This window comes from Bufo bufo, chromosome 4, assembly GCF_905171765.1.
Source record: "Bufo bufo chromosome 4, aBufBuf1.1, whole genome shotgun sequence".
Taxonomy (NCBI): Eukaryota; Metazoa; Chordata; class Amphibia; order Anura; family Bufonidae; genus Bufo; species Bufo bufo.
This window is the reverse complement of record NC_053392.1, coordinates 372,069,085-372,085,473: the sequence shown is the minus strand read 5'-3', so window position 1 is coordinate 372,085,473 and position 16,389 is coordinate 372,069,085. Positions and strand designations below refer to the sequence as shown.

Below are 16,389 nucleotides of genomic sequence, written 5' to 3'. Positions count from 1 at the left end.
GCTTACACTGGGATAGTCTGCTTTGATGGTTAATTGTGGTGGTCACGGCTTTTACGGTTTCTGATTTAAACTTAAAAATGTGAAGTACAGACGTATAGTTCAGTCACTTTCATTCAGCTTTCATGAGCATTCTTGAGATGTAATCCATTTCATGCTTCTTGGCCTGGTTTGGCCACCTTTATTGTGTGCTGATACATCGGTTTGGAGCGTGGGACTTTTGGAATACTGATTTCTACTTTTCAGCACAAGCAGAGATGTCCTGTGCTGGAGGACCAGCTGGTTGATCTGGTGGTCTATGCCATGGAGCGATCCGAGACGGAGGAGAAGTTTGACGATGGTGGGACGAGCCAGTTGTTGTGGCAGCATCTTTCAAGCCAGCTGATTTTCTTTGTGCTCTTTCAGTTTGCAAGTTTTCCACATATGGTCTTGTCTCTTCACCAAAAGGTATTGAATTGCATATCTAACATAGCTAGTGTCTTTGAAGATTCATTGATAGGAGCTATGCACAGTGTAATTTTAAAGGGGTTCTCTGGGCTCTTAATATTGATGACCTTTCCTTGGGATGGGTCATCCGTATCAGATCGGCGGTGGTCAGCTGTATGAAGGGAAGGCACGCACACTGTGTTGGTGCCGTTTCCCGTCTCTCTTCCTGCTCTACAATAGACATAGCAGGAAGAGAGAAGGCACGTGTGCACTGTGCGCGCCTTCATACAGCTGATCGGACACCTGCCGATCTGATATTGATGACCTATCCTACAGTTTTCAGTGCCAGCGACTACCCAAAACAGTTAATCGGGGGGGGGGGGGGGGGGGGGGGTGTTGGAACCCCACCCATCTGATATCGATGACCTGTCCTGAAGTATTGAACACCCATACATAGTTTATGCAGATTTTCTTGTGGATTTTTCTGCATCAATATCCATATATGTAACTTGCGGACTATGAGGCAGATTTGCCGCAGCACTCACCCTTTCTATTGCAGAGGGTGAAATCTGCATAAACATGATAACATAAACAGTTGCAGAGAATTTACGTAACCGTGTACATGAGATTTTGAAAATGTCTCACGAAAATCCATACATAATGCGCATTGTGTGCAAGTGCCTTTTAGGTAATGTTGCTCATGTACTTTAAGAAAAAGCTGATCATTTACTACAGTGTTTTTATCAGTGACACACATTTGTTACAGCTTGCAGGTCGAGGTCTCATTAAAGGCAGAGACCATCTCATGTGGGTTCTTCTTCAGTTCATCTCTGGAAGCATACAGAAGAATGCTCTGGCTGACTTTTTACCAGTTATGAAGCTCTTTGACCTCTTGTACCCTGAAAAGGAGGCGAGTATTTGGTTAAATGACAGGATCAAATATTGTTTTCATGTTTTATTGTTTCTTTGTCAATTTTGTATAAGATTTCATAATTTGCCTACTTGATTTACTATAATTACCCAATTTAAATGTTTTTAGTAATGTTTCCCCCCCCCCCCCCCCCAATTTTTTTTAAAAATTGTTTTAATCATTTTATTTTGTTTTAGTGTATCCCTGTGCCAGATATCACCAAGCCTCAGTCCACACATTCCTTTGCAATGACTTGTATTTGGATCCACCTTAACAGAAAAGCTCAAAATGACAACTCCAAGCTACAGATTCCTATTCCTCACTCACTAAAGTTACATCATGAGTATGTAAAAAAACACTATTGATACATATTAACTGAATATTGAATGTTATCTTGGTTCATCACCACCATATATGTAATGACCTCCACATTAATTGCATTTCAATGGGAGATTCAGCGCTGATTCTGCCCCAAGATAGGATATACTGTTTTTTTTTTTTAGATGTGTGTGTGTGTAAAAAAAAAAAAGAAAAGAAAGAAAAAAGCTGCTTCCCATTGAAATGAATGAGGCTGTTTTTTGGAGCTGATTTTGAGGTAGAAGCACCCCAAAATCAGCGCCAAAACTGTGAACTGACCCTTATATTTTGACTGTTTTTAAAGAAGGACTTAATAGAAATAAACTTTTTGTAAGTAGCTCCATCCTTTGCTAACCCAAGCCTATTTGTACCCTATTAGCCTGTCTAATTTGAATCTGCTCTTTGCTCAGTATCAGTTTACTACAGTTAGGGCGCATTCACACGACCGCGCCGTGTTTTGAGACCCGCAATTTGGGTATCCGCAAAACAAGTATGCCGTCCATGTGCCTTCTGCAATTTGCGGGACGGAACAACGGATGTGGAACTATTCATACGGTCGTGTGAATGAGCCCTTATTAGTAAATTTAAAATTTTATACTGTTGATGTGTTTGTTGTATTGCTAGACTGAAAAATCCATATTAAATGTCCTTACCTATTTTAGTATTTTTTTTTTATAGATTCAGGTAGCATTTTATTTGTAACTGGATTGTGCCTTCTTTTTTAGGTTTTTGCAGCAGAGTTTACGGAATAAGAGCTTGCATATGAACGACTACAAAATAGCCTTACTGTGCAATGCCTATTCCACCAATTCTGAGTATTTCACGTTACCCATGGGAGTGCTTGTGGAAACTATTTATGGAAATGGAAATGTAAAGATACCACTACCAGGGACAAATTGTACAGCATCTGGTTCAACTACTCCGCTGCCAATGAACTTGTTGGATTCACTTACTGTTCATGCAAAAATGAGGTATGGCTCTTAAAGGATAATGACACTCACTCTCGATTGACATTTACCAATATGCAGAAGTCTACATAGAAAGCTGACTCGTTTTGTAAACTGCTTTCATTATTTGTGTGACGTTTGGGTGGCTGTTCAGACAGAAAACTTTCAATTCTGCTGTATTCCTGTTATCTGTGAGCATTGCATTGTGAGAGCTCAGAACTATGCTGATAAACTTGAAGATAAACTATAAAACAGCTTTTCCTGAACGAATAGGACATATGAATATAATAAGCTTTGTAATATATCTTATTAAAGAAAAGGGTTTCTATCAGGCTGCTTTGCTCTTTTCTGGCTTTAATTTTTTAAGTCTGTGGAGAGAGGATGGCGGAGAAGAGGAGGCTGCTAAATGACAGACACACAAACTGCAGTTTCTTAGCTATGCTGCACTTAGCACTTTTGACTGTACTATATCTAGTAAGATAATGTGCTCCCGCTGAGGTAATAAATCTCTGCCCGGCAGCAGCCTCCTCATTTCTACTCCCCCCTCCATAGACTTTTATGTGTGGTGCTGGAGACAGGTGCTATGGCTGAGTGAAGGGAAGGAGGAAAAGCAGCCTGAAAAGCCTACGAGGAAGCATAATTCTTTAATAAGATAATAAGATTTATTACAAAGTTTCTTATATTCACCGGTACTTTACATTTATGCAAACTTGTTCATACTTGGCGGTACACTTATCTTAACTAGCATTATTGGAAGCAGCAGTGCACATTAATGAAGAACTTAAAATGGAATCCAGAGAAACTGAAACAAAATCTGTAGAAGGCCACATTTAACTCGCAGCATTTTCTTCAAATACATTTTTAAGTTTAAGAAATACAAATTTACCAGCTTGGTTTAAGATTCAGAAAACAGGGGCAGAGGGGTGATGATAGGAATATAGGAAATAAGTTCATGTAATATAAAGAGCTTCTATTTTAATAATTAAAAGGAGAATGTGTCGTCAGAAAATGACCTATTGTTTAACCCCTTAAGGACACAGCCTTTTTACACCTTAGGACCAGGCCATTTTTTGCAAATCTGACCAGAGTCCCTTTAAGTGCTGATAACTTTAAAACGCTTTGACTTATCCAGGCCGTTCTGAGATTGTTTTTTCGTCACATATTGTACTTCATGACACTGGTAAAATGAAGTAAAAAAAAAATTTTTTTTTGCCCCAAAAAATACCTAATTTAACAAAAAATTTGAAAAATTTGCAAATTTCAAAGTTTCAGTTTCTCTACTTCTGTAATACATAGTAATACCCCCAAAAATTGTGATGACTTTTTTCCATTTTAACCCATTTTTTCCACTAACAAAGCAAGGGTTAACAGCCAAACAAGACTGTATCTTTATTGCCCTGACTCTGTCGTTTACATAAACACCCAATATGTGGCTGTAAACTACTGTACGGCCACACAGCGGGGCGTAGATTGAAAGGTGCGCCGTTTGGTTTTTGGAAGACAGATTTTACTGGACTGGTTTATTTACACATGTCCCATTTGAAGCCCCCCTGATGCACCCCTAGAGTAGAAACTCCATAAAAGTGACCCCATCTAAGAAACTACACCCCTCAAGGTATTCAAAACTGATTTTACAAACTTTTTTAACCCTTTAGGTGTTGCACAAGATTTAATGGAAAATAGATACAATTTCAAAATTTCACTTTTTTGGCAGATTTTCCATTTTAATATTTTTTTTCCAGTTACAAAGCAAGGGTTAACAGCCAAACAAAACTCATTATTTATGGCCCTGATTCTGTAGTTTACAGAAACACCCCATATGTGGTCGTAAACCGCTGTACGGGCACACGGCAGGGCGCAGAAGGAAAGGAATGCCATACGGTTTTTGGAAGGCAGATTTTGCTGGACTGTTTTTTTGACACCATGTCCCATTTGAAGCCCCCCTGATGCACCCCTAGAGTAGAAACTCCAAAAAAGTGACCCCATTGTAGAAACTACGGGATAGGGTGGCAGTATTGTTGGTACTAGTTTAGGGTACATATGATTTTTGGTTGCTCTATATTACACTTTTTGTGAGGCAAGGTAACAAAAAATAGCTTTTTTGGCACTGTTTTTTTTTTTTTTTTTGTTATTTACAACATTCATCTGACAGGTTAGATCATGTGGTAATTTTATAGAGCAGGTTGTCACGGACGCAGCGATACCTAATATGTATGCTTTTTTTTTTTTTTATGTAAGTTTTACACAATGATTTCATTTTGAAAACAAAGAAAATGTTTTAGTGTCTCCATAGTCTAAGAGCCATAGTTTTTTCAGTTTTTGGGCGATTATCTTAAGTAGGGTCTCATTTTTTGCGGGATGAGATGACTGTTTGATTGGCACTATTTTGGGGTGCATATGACTTTTTGATCACTTGCTATTACACTTTTTGTGACGTAAGATGACAAAAAATTGCTTTTTTTACACCGTTTTTATTTAAAAAAATTTTCACGGTGGTCATCTGAGGGGTTAGATCATGTGATATTTTTATAGAGCCGGTCGATACGGACGCGGCGATACCTAATATGTATACTTTTTTTTAATTTATGTAAGTTTTACACAAGGATTTCATTTTTGAAACAAAAAAAAAACATGTTTTAGTGTTTCCATAGTCTAAGAGCCATAGTTTTTTCAGTTTTGGGGCGATTATCTTGGGTAGGGTATGATTTTTGTGGTATGAGATGACGGCTTGATTGTTACAATTTTGGCGTACATGCGACTTTTTTGATCACTTTTATTATCTTTTTTTGGGAAGTAAGGTGGGCAAAATTTCAATTTCATCATAGTTTTTTATTTTTTATTTTTATGGCGTTCACCGTTCGGGTAAAGTAACATGACCGTTTTATAGATCAGGTCGTTACGGACGCGGCGATACCAAACATGTGTAGGGAATTTTATTTTTTTCATTTTTAATCAGTGATAAATGTGTTTTTTGATTTTTACTTTTTTTTCACTTTTTTTCACTTTTTTTTTTTACCCAGACCCACTTGGTTCTTGAAGATCCAGTGGGTCTGATGTCTGTATAATACAGTACAGTACAATATATATTGTTCTGTACTGTATTTTACTTACACTGAACAGATCTATGCTTTTAGCACAGATCTGTTCAGCACCATGGACAGCAGGACGCCTGAGCAGGCGTCCTGTTGCAATGGGAACCTTCCCCGTCTGCTCAGAACTTCGCAGACGGGGAAGGGTAAGGAGGGGATCTGTCGGGGGGCTCTCTGGGGGCTCTCTCCCTCTCCATCGGGGGGCTGCAAAGGCACTGCAGCCCCCCGATGGGAGAGGGAGGGAGCTCCCTCTTACTGTTAACTTTTTCCATACAGCGGTCCGTACGGACCGCTGTATGGAAAGGGTTAAACGGCTGACATCGCATCGCAGATGTCAGCCGTTTATACCAGGGTGCCAGCAATGTGCTGGCACCCTGGTATACCCACTAGAAGCCAACGATTATACAAGGGGAGGCGGGCGGGGGATCGCGATCCCGCCTGCCGCACCGCCCGCCTCCCGCACCGCCCCCACCGCCCGCAACCCTCCCCCTGCACCTCCCACGGGGCCAAAATCACTCAGGGGGGGGGGGGATACAGATATAATTTGGACATTATAAAGTTTCTGATCCTCGCGGTCAGGGACCGCGGGGATCAGAAACTGCAAAAAGCGCATCAAACCGCAGGTCTGAATTGACCTGCGGTTTGTTGCGATCGCCGACATGGGGGGGTCACGGGACCCCCCCGCGCATTTAGCCTAGGTGCCTGCTCAATGATTTGAGCAGGCACCTTGTTCCGATCACTGCCGGCTGGGCGGCAGTGATCGGAACAACACATGACGTACCGGTACGTCATGTGTCCTTAAGTACCAGGACATCATGACGTACCGGTACGTCATGTGTCCTTAAGAGGTTAAAGGGAGTCTGTTAGCCCATTGCCAGCTATTAAACTACTGCCAGCGGACTGTAGGTGACATAAACTGCATACAGAGCATACTTCTTTTTTTTCCCCTTTGTCAGTAGTCTTATGCCTGAGAAAAAGAAGCTTGATCCAATATTGCAATATTGAGTTTCATGGTGCAGCGAGAGCTTAACCTCCCCTCCATCCACTCTCCTGTTTGATTGACCTATCCTTCTCTCAGCGTCACGCATCCACGCTCTAAAATGTCACACAGCGCAATGTACAGCCAGGCCTTACATTGCCAACTAAGAAGTTCTGGCTGTATACTGCACATGTGCAAGATTTCATAGTGGGGATAAATTACATTAGGGAGAGAGATGGAGATGTCAATCAGAAGCAAAGGAGAGCAGTGGGGCTCAGTTAGGAATTGAGGAGCTAGGCTCTTGCTGCATGAGACCACCCAACTGGGCACATGCACTTCAGTTGCATATTGGATTAAACTTAGTTTTCTGGGGCACGGAACCACCGGCAAGGGGAAAAAGTATTTTTTCCTTGCTGTTTATATGATCAGAGTCTGCTGGCAGTAGTTTAATAGTTGAAAATGAGCCAACAGACATCCTTTAAATCAAGTTTTTATGTTAAATATATATATTTTTAATAATTTTTCTCTTGGACTATATTTTTAAAGTAATCCTGTAGTTTCTGGCTACTAAGGCCAGTCTTTCATCTACGTTGTAGGCTCTATTCATGGCCTCCATTGCAGATTCTGTCAAAAACAGCAGGACTGTTTTCTCCACAAAAAAGCGGGCTCCCGAATGCACCCCATTATAGTCAGTGGGATCTGTTTAGCTCTGTTCCAGTCAGTTACGTGTCAAATCCAGCAATTGCGTTATTTTAGTTGGAGCAGAACAACGAAAAATCAACATTGCAGGTGTGAAGGAGGCCTTACCCAAATAATTTGCCAACTCGTGTTGTCCTGTGAGATAACCCCTTTAATTGAGGAGTTTAGAAGACATTTGGGAGCAAATCATGATCATAAAGTGCTATCTTACAGTCTTGTCTACCCTATTGTATTCAGAGTTGTTCATACTTTTCTTAATGGCAAACACTAGGTGCCCTGTGACAGTCACATATAAGAAGGGTGTTAAGGGCCATTATGGATGTATACAAACCAGTCCATTGACTTGCACCCTTACTTAGAGTGGCCTGTATTTGATGCCAGGATTTCTGTCAAGGACTTTGGGACCAAACTTGAGTGTTTGAGAGGCCATAATAAATGTCCAGTTTAGGATACTTTCACACTAGCGTTAATATTTTCCGGTATTGAGATCCATCACAGGGTCTCAATACCGGGAAAAAAACATTTCCGTTTTGTCCTTATTCATTGTCAATGGGGACAAAACATAACTGAACAGCAGGGAGTGCTCCAAAATGCATTCCATTCCGTTCTCGTACCGGAGAGCAAACTGCAGCAGGCTGCAGTTTGCTTTCCGTCCTGAGATGCGGAGCAAGACTGATCCGTTATGACCCACAATGCAAGTCAATGGGGACAGATCCGTTTTCTCTGACACAATAGAAAACTGATCCGTCCCTGAAAATGTAATGCAATTGAGCTGAGATTCACAAAGTATAAACTACTAGTGGTGCTTGGTCAATGATCACACAACCAAGGTGGTGCACCTTTTATTTTGGGTTCTCAAGCAGGGTATATTTTAAGGCAGGGTCACATTAATACTGGGTGGCATCTCTGATTGCTGCAATACAGGCTGCCATTCTGGCTTGGTGATGGGCATACAGATGCTGGATATCCTGGACATACCAAATGCTGGTCAGTGTTCCTTCCATTAATTCCAGATGGGAACAGGCATGATGTCTAATGTATGGTAGTCCTTTGTGTCCCCGCACTATACATGATGATAGTAGGTGCTCTTGCTTGCAAAATTCTGAGGTAGCCATCGTTGGTACCAAAGAAGTACCTGCTTTGATCAGTAAACACTATGGTTTGCCATGCATGTCTCCATTGGGCTCTTGCCTAACACCAGTGCAGGAGCTCTTGGCGATGATGAGAGGTCTGTGGGAAACAAGCTAGTGGAGTGCATTAATGCAGTTTAGCTTCAAGGAGATGCTTTTTTACGGTGCACTGATGCACTACAGAAATTTCACGTCCAACTCTTTCCAAGATTTGACAGATGGACCATCTAGTTTCTTGAAGTCCCACTTTCCCTTTCATCAGTTTAGCCTAGTCTAATTATGGTCTTACCTTATAGGGTGGTCCCCACTGATGCCATGGCACTTTTTTTTTCTTTTTTTTCCCCAAAGACCAAACCCCCCCCTTCGTCCGCTCTTGGGCCCCATTGATTTCGGCGCCTTATATTATAATGAGCCGACTCAGTTATACTAGGCAGAGACTCGCAGTTTCGCTGGGGGCGGTTCTCTTCTCCCTGGCTGTGAGCGCATCCAATCAAAGCGCACCTCTCTTAGCCAGGGAGGAGCTCATTCTCCCTGGCAAAAAGGTGCGCTCTTATTGGATGCGCTCATAGCCAGGGAGAAGAGAACCACCCCCAGCGAAACTGCGAGTCTCCGCCTAGTATAACCGAGTCGACTGATTATAATATAAGTCGCTGAAATCAACGGGCCAAGAGCGGACGAATGGGAGGTGGGGGGTGGGGAGGGTCTTTGAAAAAGAAAAAGTGCCATGGCATCAGTTTGGGTCGCCCTATAAGGTAAGATCATAATTAGACTAGGGCTAAACTGATGAAAGGTCCTCTTTAAAGTCTGTTAATTTCACAAATGGTGCAGGCATAATGAGCACTGCAACAACACTCAATCAACAGTCTTGTAAGACAGACAGGGGCAGATTGACCATAGACCTTGCAGGGAAATTTCCCAGTGGGCCCATGCCCAAGGGGCCTCCTGAGGCCTCCTCACGGCCGGCAACTGAAATTTTTTGGGAATGTATTTTGTGCTGATGGCTGCAATATTTTGTGATGGACTGTGGTATTTGGCTCTGTTAGGGTGGTATTGCTGGCCCTGCCTACTTGTGTTGGCCCTGCCTTCCATTAGTTTGGACCTGACTACAAAACGGTGCCACTTTTAGTATTTTTTTCCAGGGCCACTTTAAATTCCCAATCCGCCCCTGATGACAGAAGATGGAAAAACAGGGCTGTCAGGCCAGACGACAAAAAATAAATCGGTGGAGCATCTGTATGTTAAGTAAGGATCTTGCAACTTTGATCACTACAGAGAACACCGTCCAGCATTACTACACTGCTCAAAAAAATAAAGGGAACACTTAAACAACACAATGTAACTCCAAGTCAATCACACTTCGGTGAAATCAAACTGTCCACTTAGGAAGCAACACTGAGTGACTATCAATTTCACATGCTGTTGTGCAAATGGGATAGACAACAGGTGGAAATTATAGGCAATTAGCAAGACACCCCCAATAAAGGAGTGGTTCTGCAGGTGGTGATCACAGACCACTTCTCAGTTCCTATGCTTCCTGGCTGATGTTTTGGTCACTTTTGAATGCTGGCGGTGCTTTCACTCTAGTGGTAGCATGAGACGGAGTCTACAACCCACACAAGTGGCTCAGGTAGTGCAGCTTATCCAGGATGGCACATCAATACGAGATGTGGCAAGAAGGTTTGCTGTGTCTGTCAGCGTAGTGTCCAGAGCATGGAGGCGCTACCAGGAGACAGGCCAATACATCAGGAGACGTGGAGGAGGCCGTAGGAGGGCAACAACCCAGCAGCAGGACCGCTACCTCCGCCTTTGTGCAAGGAGGAACAGGAGGAGCACTGCCAGAGCCCTGCAAAATGACCCCCAGCAGGCCACAAATGTGCATGTGTCTGCTCAAATGGTCAGAAACAGACTCTATGAGGGCCCGACGTCCACAGGTGGGGGTTGTGCTTACAGCCCAACACCGTGCAGGACGTTTGGCATTTGCCATAGAACACCAAGATTGGCAAATTCGCCACTGGCGCCCTGTGCTCTTCACAGATGAAAGCAGGTTCACACTGAGCACATGTGACAGACGTGACAGAGTCTTGAGACGCGGTGGAGAACGTTCTGCTGCCTGCAACATCCTCCAGCATGACCGGTTTGGCATTGGGTCAGTAATGGTGTGGGGTGGCATTTCTTTGGAGGGCGGCACAGCCCTCCATGTGCTCGCCAGAGGTAGCCTGACTGCCATTAGATACCGAGATGAGATCCTCAGACCCCTTGTGAGACCATATGCTGGTGCGGTTGGCCCTGGGTTCCTCCTAATGCAAGACCATGCTAGACCTCATGTGGCTGGAGTGTGTCAGCAGTTCCTGCAAGACAAAGGCATTGATGCTATGGACTGGCCCGCCCGTTCCCCAGACCTGAATCCAATTGAGCACATCTGGCACATCATGTCTCGCTCTATCCACCAACGTCACGTTGCACCACAGACTGTCCAGGAGTTGGCAGATGCTTTAGTCCAGGCCTGGGAGGAGATCCCTCAGGAGACCGTCCGCCACCTCATCAGGAGCATATACAGGCACGTGGAGGCCACACACACTACTGAGCCTCATTTTGACTTGTTTTAAGGACATTACATCAAAGTTGGATCAGCCTGTAGTGTGTTTTTCCACTTTAATTTTGAGTGTGACTCCAAATCCAGACCTCGATGGGTTAAAAAATTTGATTTCCATTTTTTTATTTTTGTGTGATTTTGTTGTCAGCACATTCAACTATGTAAAGAACAAAGTATTTCAGAAGAATATTTAATTAACTCAGATCTAGGATGTTATTTTTGTGTTCCCTTTATTTTTTTGAGCAGTGTATATTGTAAAACAAGCTTTTCATCTGAACTCTTTCTAGGTGAACTTTTTTATCATTTTCCACAAGGGAAATGGGGTGACAATTAGGGCAACAAGAGCTGTCTCTGCCAGGTTTTGGGAAAACTAGTATGTCAGCTTCAAGCAATTGTCTTGCAGTGAAGGGAAGAGTTGGAGAGCGTTGAAAACTTTTATTAAAATTGAGAAAAGGTCATGCAAAAGGTTATATGGAAGCGGGGTTGAAGACATTAGGGTTGGACCGCTTTCCTTGTCTGAATTGTGTTTTAGTCAGTATTTTACATCAGTATTTGCAGTTCAAGTCCAAAAGTGGAATATAAACAGAAATATAATGGAAATATTTTTTAATCTTCTTCTGTATTTTGGACCTAGTCCTGTCTTTGTTTTACTGACCAGGATATTGCCATGTAAAAGTGGCTATACTCAACGATCAACCTCTCAACTATCTGCATTTCAACTCGAAAATTATATTATCTGTTAGATTTAATTTTACTGGTTTCTGAACTCATATACACAAAAAAAACTTCAAAGAAGGTAGTAAATGAAAGTATGAAAAGTATTGGAGTCTTTCTGTAGTAACAATGAAAAGGTTTTTAAAACCTTTTTCTGCACAATATGAAATGTTGAACCATTTTCTTGGTGACTCATTGGTAGAGTAACACATTTATTGCTTTGGCCACACATATTCTACAATTCCTTGCTGTAACTTTTGGTTTGTTATTTTTTTAATGACTTTTTTTTTTTCTTTCTTATTTTTCAGTCTTATACACAGCATTGCTACTAGAGTTATTAAACTGGCTCATACAAAATCTAGCCCAGCCCTGGCCCCTGCACTCGTGGAAACCTACAGTCGCTTGTTGGTATATATGGAGATAGAATCACTTGGCATCAAAGGATTCATCAGTAAGCATTTGTCATTTTATGCATAAAATGTAGACTATAAAAAGAGCAAGCAATCCAGTCGAGCAGAGAATTTTAATATTAAATAATAATAATAATTATATAACTCCATTCAGCATCTGTGTAGTTTGGTGGTAGTAACTGAAGGAGACCGTGACTGCACGATCAAAAACCCGAACTTAAAGGGGTTGTCGTCTCATCTGGGACATTGATGGCTTATCTCTAGGAAATGTCATCAATGTCAAATAGGTGCAGGTCCCAACTCTGGGACTGACTCCTGTCTTCAGAATGGGTGAAAAACAAAGTGAAGGTGTGTACACTATGCTTGCGCTGCTTGCACACCATTCAATGCCATGGAAGTTCCAAAAAGCAGTGAATGGAGAGCAAGCCACGCAACTCGGCAACTTCTCCATTCACCTCTATGGGACTGGTGGACATAGTCAAGCACTGACTCAGAACTTCTGAACTCCCATAGCAGAAAATGGAGGGTGTCTGCGCTTGCATGCCTGCCCTCCCTGCACTTTGAAGGTGCTGTTCTGGAGATAGAGGCGGAACCTAAAGGTGGGAGCTGGCTCATCCTAGAAAATAAGTGATTACAGAGGCACAGCACACTGCAGAGCTACAATGAAAGATGTACCAGAATTGCAGCTCCCAGGAGGCAGCATATTAAGCTGACAGATATTAACTTCTATGCTGTCATCAAAATAAATATATTATAACCCCATAGCTACGGTATGGTCCCTGACATATAGGGACCATTCTACCCAGCATTTTATGCTTATGGGCACCATGTGCGGTTTTGCACCAAAGTGTAACTTTTTGTCAAAATTCATAAATTAATATTTGCTGGCAGGTCTGACACAAAACACAGCCTGAGGCATCTCCTAAAAAATGTAAGTTCTATGACTAAATGCACATATCATATATTCACCAGAACTGAAAACACCCAAAATTTGTCATGATCCAGATTGCATGTCACAGAGACAAGTGACCTGATTAGGTACATTAGCTAATTAGATGACAAATTGCCCATCTTCTTACCTAATTAACAAGAACACCCAGAGCAAAAAGGAGCTTATCTGTCCTGTTTAATGTTTCCCGTGGACCTTCAGTTTCATCTGGAGATGGCGTTTTACCACTGTAAACGCCACAAAAAGTGCAGAAAACACCACCAAAAGTGTGTGTATGAAAGCAGCCTCAGTTTAAGGCCTCATGCACACGTTGATCGGCCGTTCCGCGCATTGGGGACCGCAGTTTGCAGATTAAGACCCATTCAACTTAAATGGGTCCGTGGTTCGTCCGCACTGCAAAAAAGTATTGCATGGGCACGGACAGAAACCCCACGAAGCCACTCCGTGGTGCTTCCATGGGGTTCTGTGTCTTTGTTCCGCACCGGACCTTCCAGATTGCGTGCCGCAATACGGGCACGGCCGGGCAACGGCCATGTGCATGAGGCCTAACAATCAGTGATGTCTTTCAGTGATGTGAGGGGAGAGAACACAAAGAAAAGGCTTTGGGAGGCTATATGGGTGCAGAGAAGTAAAACAGAAGACTGTGACTAGATTTGTATTTTAAACACTTTTATTTTTCTTCTACCAGGTCAGCTATTACCCACTGTGTTCAAGTCTCATTCATGGGGAATCCTTCACACCCTGCTGGAAATGTTCAGTTACCGAATGCACCATATCCAGCCTCATTATCGAGTTCAGCTCCTAAGTCACCTCCATTCGCTTGCTGGAGTCCCACAGACCAATCAGAATCAGCTCCACCTCTGGTTGGTACCCCTAAATTCAATACTTGGCCCATGATTAAGTTTATATTTCTGACATGTTTTTACATGATGTAATTTCAGTTTTCCTTTCCTCCCTGTATTGGGTGTATGTGCTCTAATCAGTTATACAGATAGACGATGTCTTATTAGTTAAGCCAAAGAGCAGAGAGCAGTTACTTAAAGGGGACTTCCAGGCAAAGAACTAGAAGGCATATCTATAGGACATGCCATATATCTGTGGAGATACTAGGTCTCCTGTTGGGGGGGGAAACGAAAAGAGGCTACTGAGTTTGACTGAAATATTGCCATTGTATAGATATACCATGTTCTGAATTGGTGTCACTCAAATACCTCTTAAGCTTTATTTGAAGGTTATTTGCTTTGTTTTCTTATTTTATGTCCTGAAAAAAAATCCCAAATCTATATATTTTTTTTATTTCAAGTGTTGAGAGTACAGCTTTAAGATTGATCACAGCTCTGGGAAGTTCTGAGGTGCAGCCACAGTTTACTCGTTTCCTGAGCGATCCCAAAACTGTTTTATCAGCAGAATCGGAGGAGCTGAACAGAGCACTGATTTTAACGCTGGCAAGAGCCACTCACGTCACTGGTATGTTTAGTGTCTTTAGCAGTAAGAGAAAAAAAATAAGGTGACTGTACATATTAACATCCTCTGAACCTGACAATTTTAATGGGAATAGCTGACGATCTTATGTGTATTCATGGTGCCCCTACTCTCCTGTGATGGCAGATGTCGGGGGGAGAAATAACGGGAGGGTTGCATTTCAACGTACCCAATTCTTTCTTCTTACTGGATTTAAAGCAGTTGTTCCACTTCAGCAAATTGCATTTATTATGTAGAAAAAGTTAATACAAGGCACTTACTAATGTATTGTGATTTTCCATATTGACTCCTTTGCTCGCTGGATTCATTTTCCCTTCGCATTATACATTGCTTGTTTCCATGGTTACGGCCACCGTGCAATCCAGCAGTGGTGGCCGCGCTTGCACACTATAGAAAAAAGCCCCAACCTACCTGTACTTCTGCGGTCTCAGCCACCAGAGAGGCTGACACTTTTTCCCTACAATGTGCAAGCACGACCACCACTGATAGATTGCATGGTGTCGTAACCATAGAAGTAATCATTGTATAATGTGATGGAAAAATGAATCCAGCCAGCAAAGGAGGCCATATGGACAATTACAATACATTAGTAAGTGCCTTGTATTACCTTTCTCTACATGATATAAATACCATTTGCTCAAGTGTGACAACCTATTTAAGCTACTGTCAGATGTCTCTTTGTAGTTTATTCCCCTTTCCCAATTGAAAACACATGCATGTTAAAAGGCTTCTGTCAGCCCACTAAACCTTTTTTTTTTTGCTTACTTATAATCCCCACACTGCGATTTATGCCTACATAATCAAATTAATCATTTTGGTCCTGTAGATTTTGTTTAAAACATGCTTTTAAAATATGCAAATTACCTTGCTACCAGCAAGTAGGGCGGCTACTTGCTGGTAGCAGCCGCATCCTCCGATCCTAAAGACGCCCCCTCCGCATTGTGATTGACAGGGTCAGGAAACGGAATCGTTCTCCGCTGGCCCTGCCTGTTAGCATTCAAAATCTGGCGCCTCCGCCGCGGCCGTACCTGTCTTCAATCGGCGCAGGCGCACTGAAAGGCGGCCCTCGCTCAGCCTCTCCATCCTCAATGCGCCTGCGCCGATGACGTCACATCTACACCCGGCGCAGGCTCATTGAGGATGGAGCGAGCCGCCTCTCAGTGCGCCTGCGCAGATTGAAGACAGGTACGGCCGCGGCGCAGGCGCCAGATTTTGAATGCTAACAGGCAGGGCCAGCAGAGAACGATTCCGTTCCCTGGCCCTGTCAATCACAATGCGGAGGGGGCGTCTTTAGGATCGGAGGATGCGGCTGCTACCAGCAAGTAGCCGCCCTACTTGCTGGTAGCAAGGTAATTTGCATATTTTAAAAGCATGTTTTAAAAAAAATCTACAGGACCAAAATGATTAATTTGATTATGTAGGCATAAATCGCAGTGTGGGGATTATAAGTAAACAAAAAAAAAAAGGTTTAGTGGGGTGACAGAAGCCATACCGCTATCTAAGGTGTATGTAATGTAACGGGATTAGCTCACGGTCTCCTGGGATAGACGGGCGCTGTTGGCACACAAAACACCGTCCAGTCCGAGCAAGTATGGTGCAATTGACTCAGCCAGTTTTATTGGCTTTTGCAGACAGAAGTATTAATCACAACAGTACAAAATAAAAGAAATACCTGGCTGTCTGGCCACTACTTATTTACATCAAGCA

General features: G+C 42.7%; 1 protein-coding gene across 2 annotated transcripts in view; it reads left to right on the top strand.

Moving 5' to 3' along the window:
• The window catches only part of MED23 (mediator complex subunit 23), a 130,703-nt gene that overhangs the window by 48,797 nt on the left and 65,517 nt on the right, over positions 1-16,389 (top strand). For both annotated transcript variants that reach the window (XM_040429132.1, XM_040429133.1), the window contains 7 exons: positions 244-444; positions 1,190-1,333; positions 1,531-1,676; positions 2,416-2,661; positions 12,150-12,292; positions 13,889-14,063; positions 14,504-14,667. In XM_040429132.1, the coding sequence (XP_040285066.1) occupies positions 244-444; positions 1,190-1,333; positions 1,531-1,676; positions 2,416-2,661; positions 12,150-12,292; positions 13,889-14,063; positions 14,504-14,667 (1,219 nt within the window). The remainder of the gene's footprint in view (positions 1-243; positions 445-1,189; positions 1,334-1,530; positions 1,677-2,415; positions 2,662-12,149; positions 12,293-13,888; positions 14,064-14,503; positions 14,668-16,389) is intronic.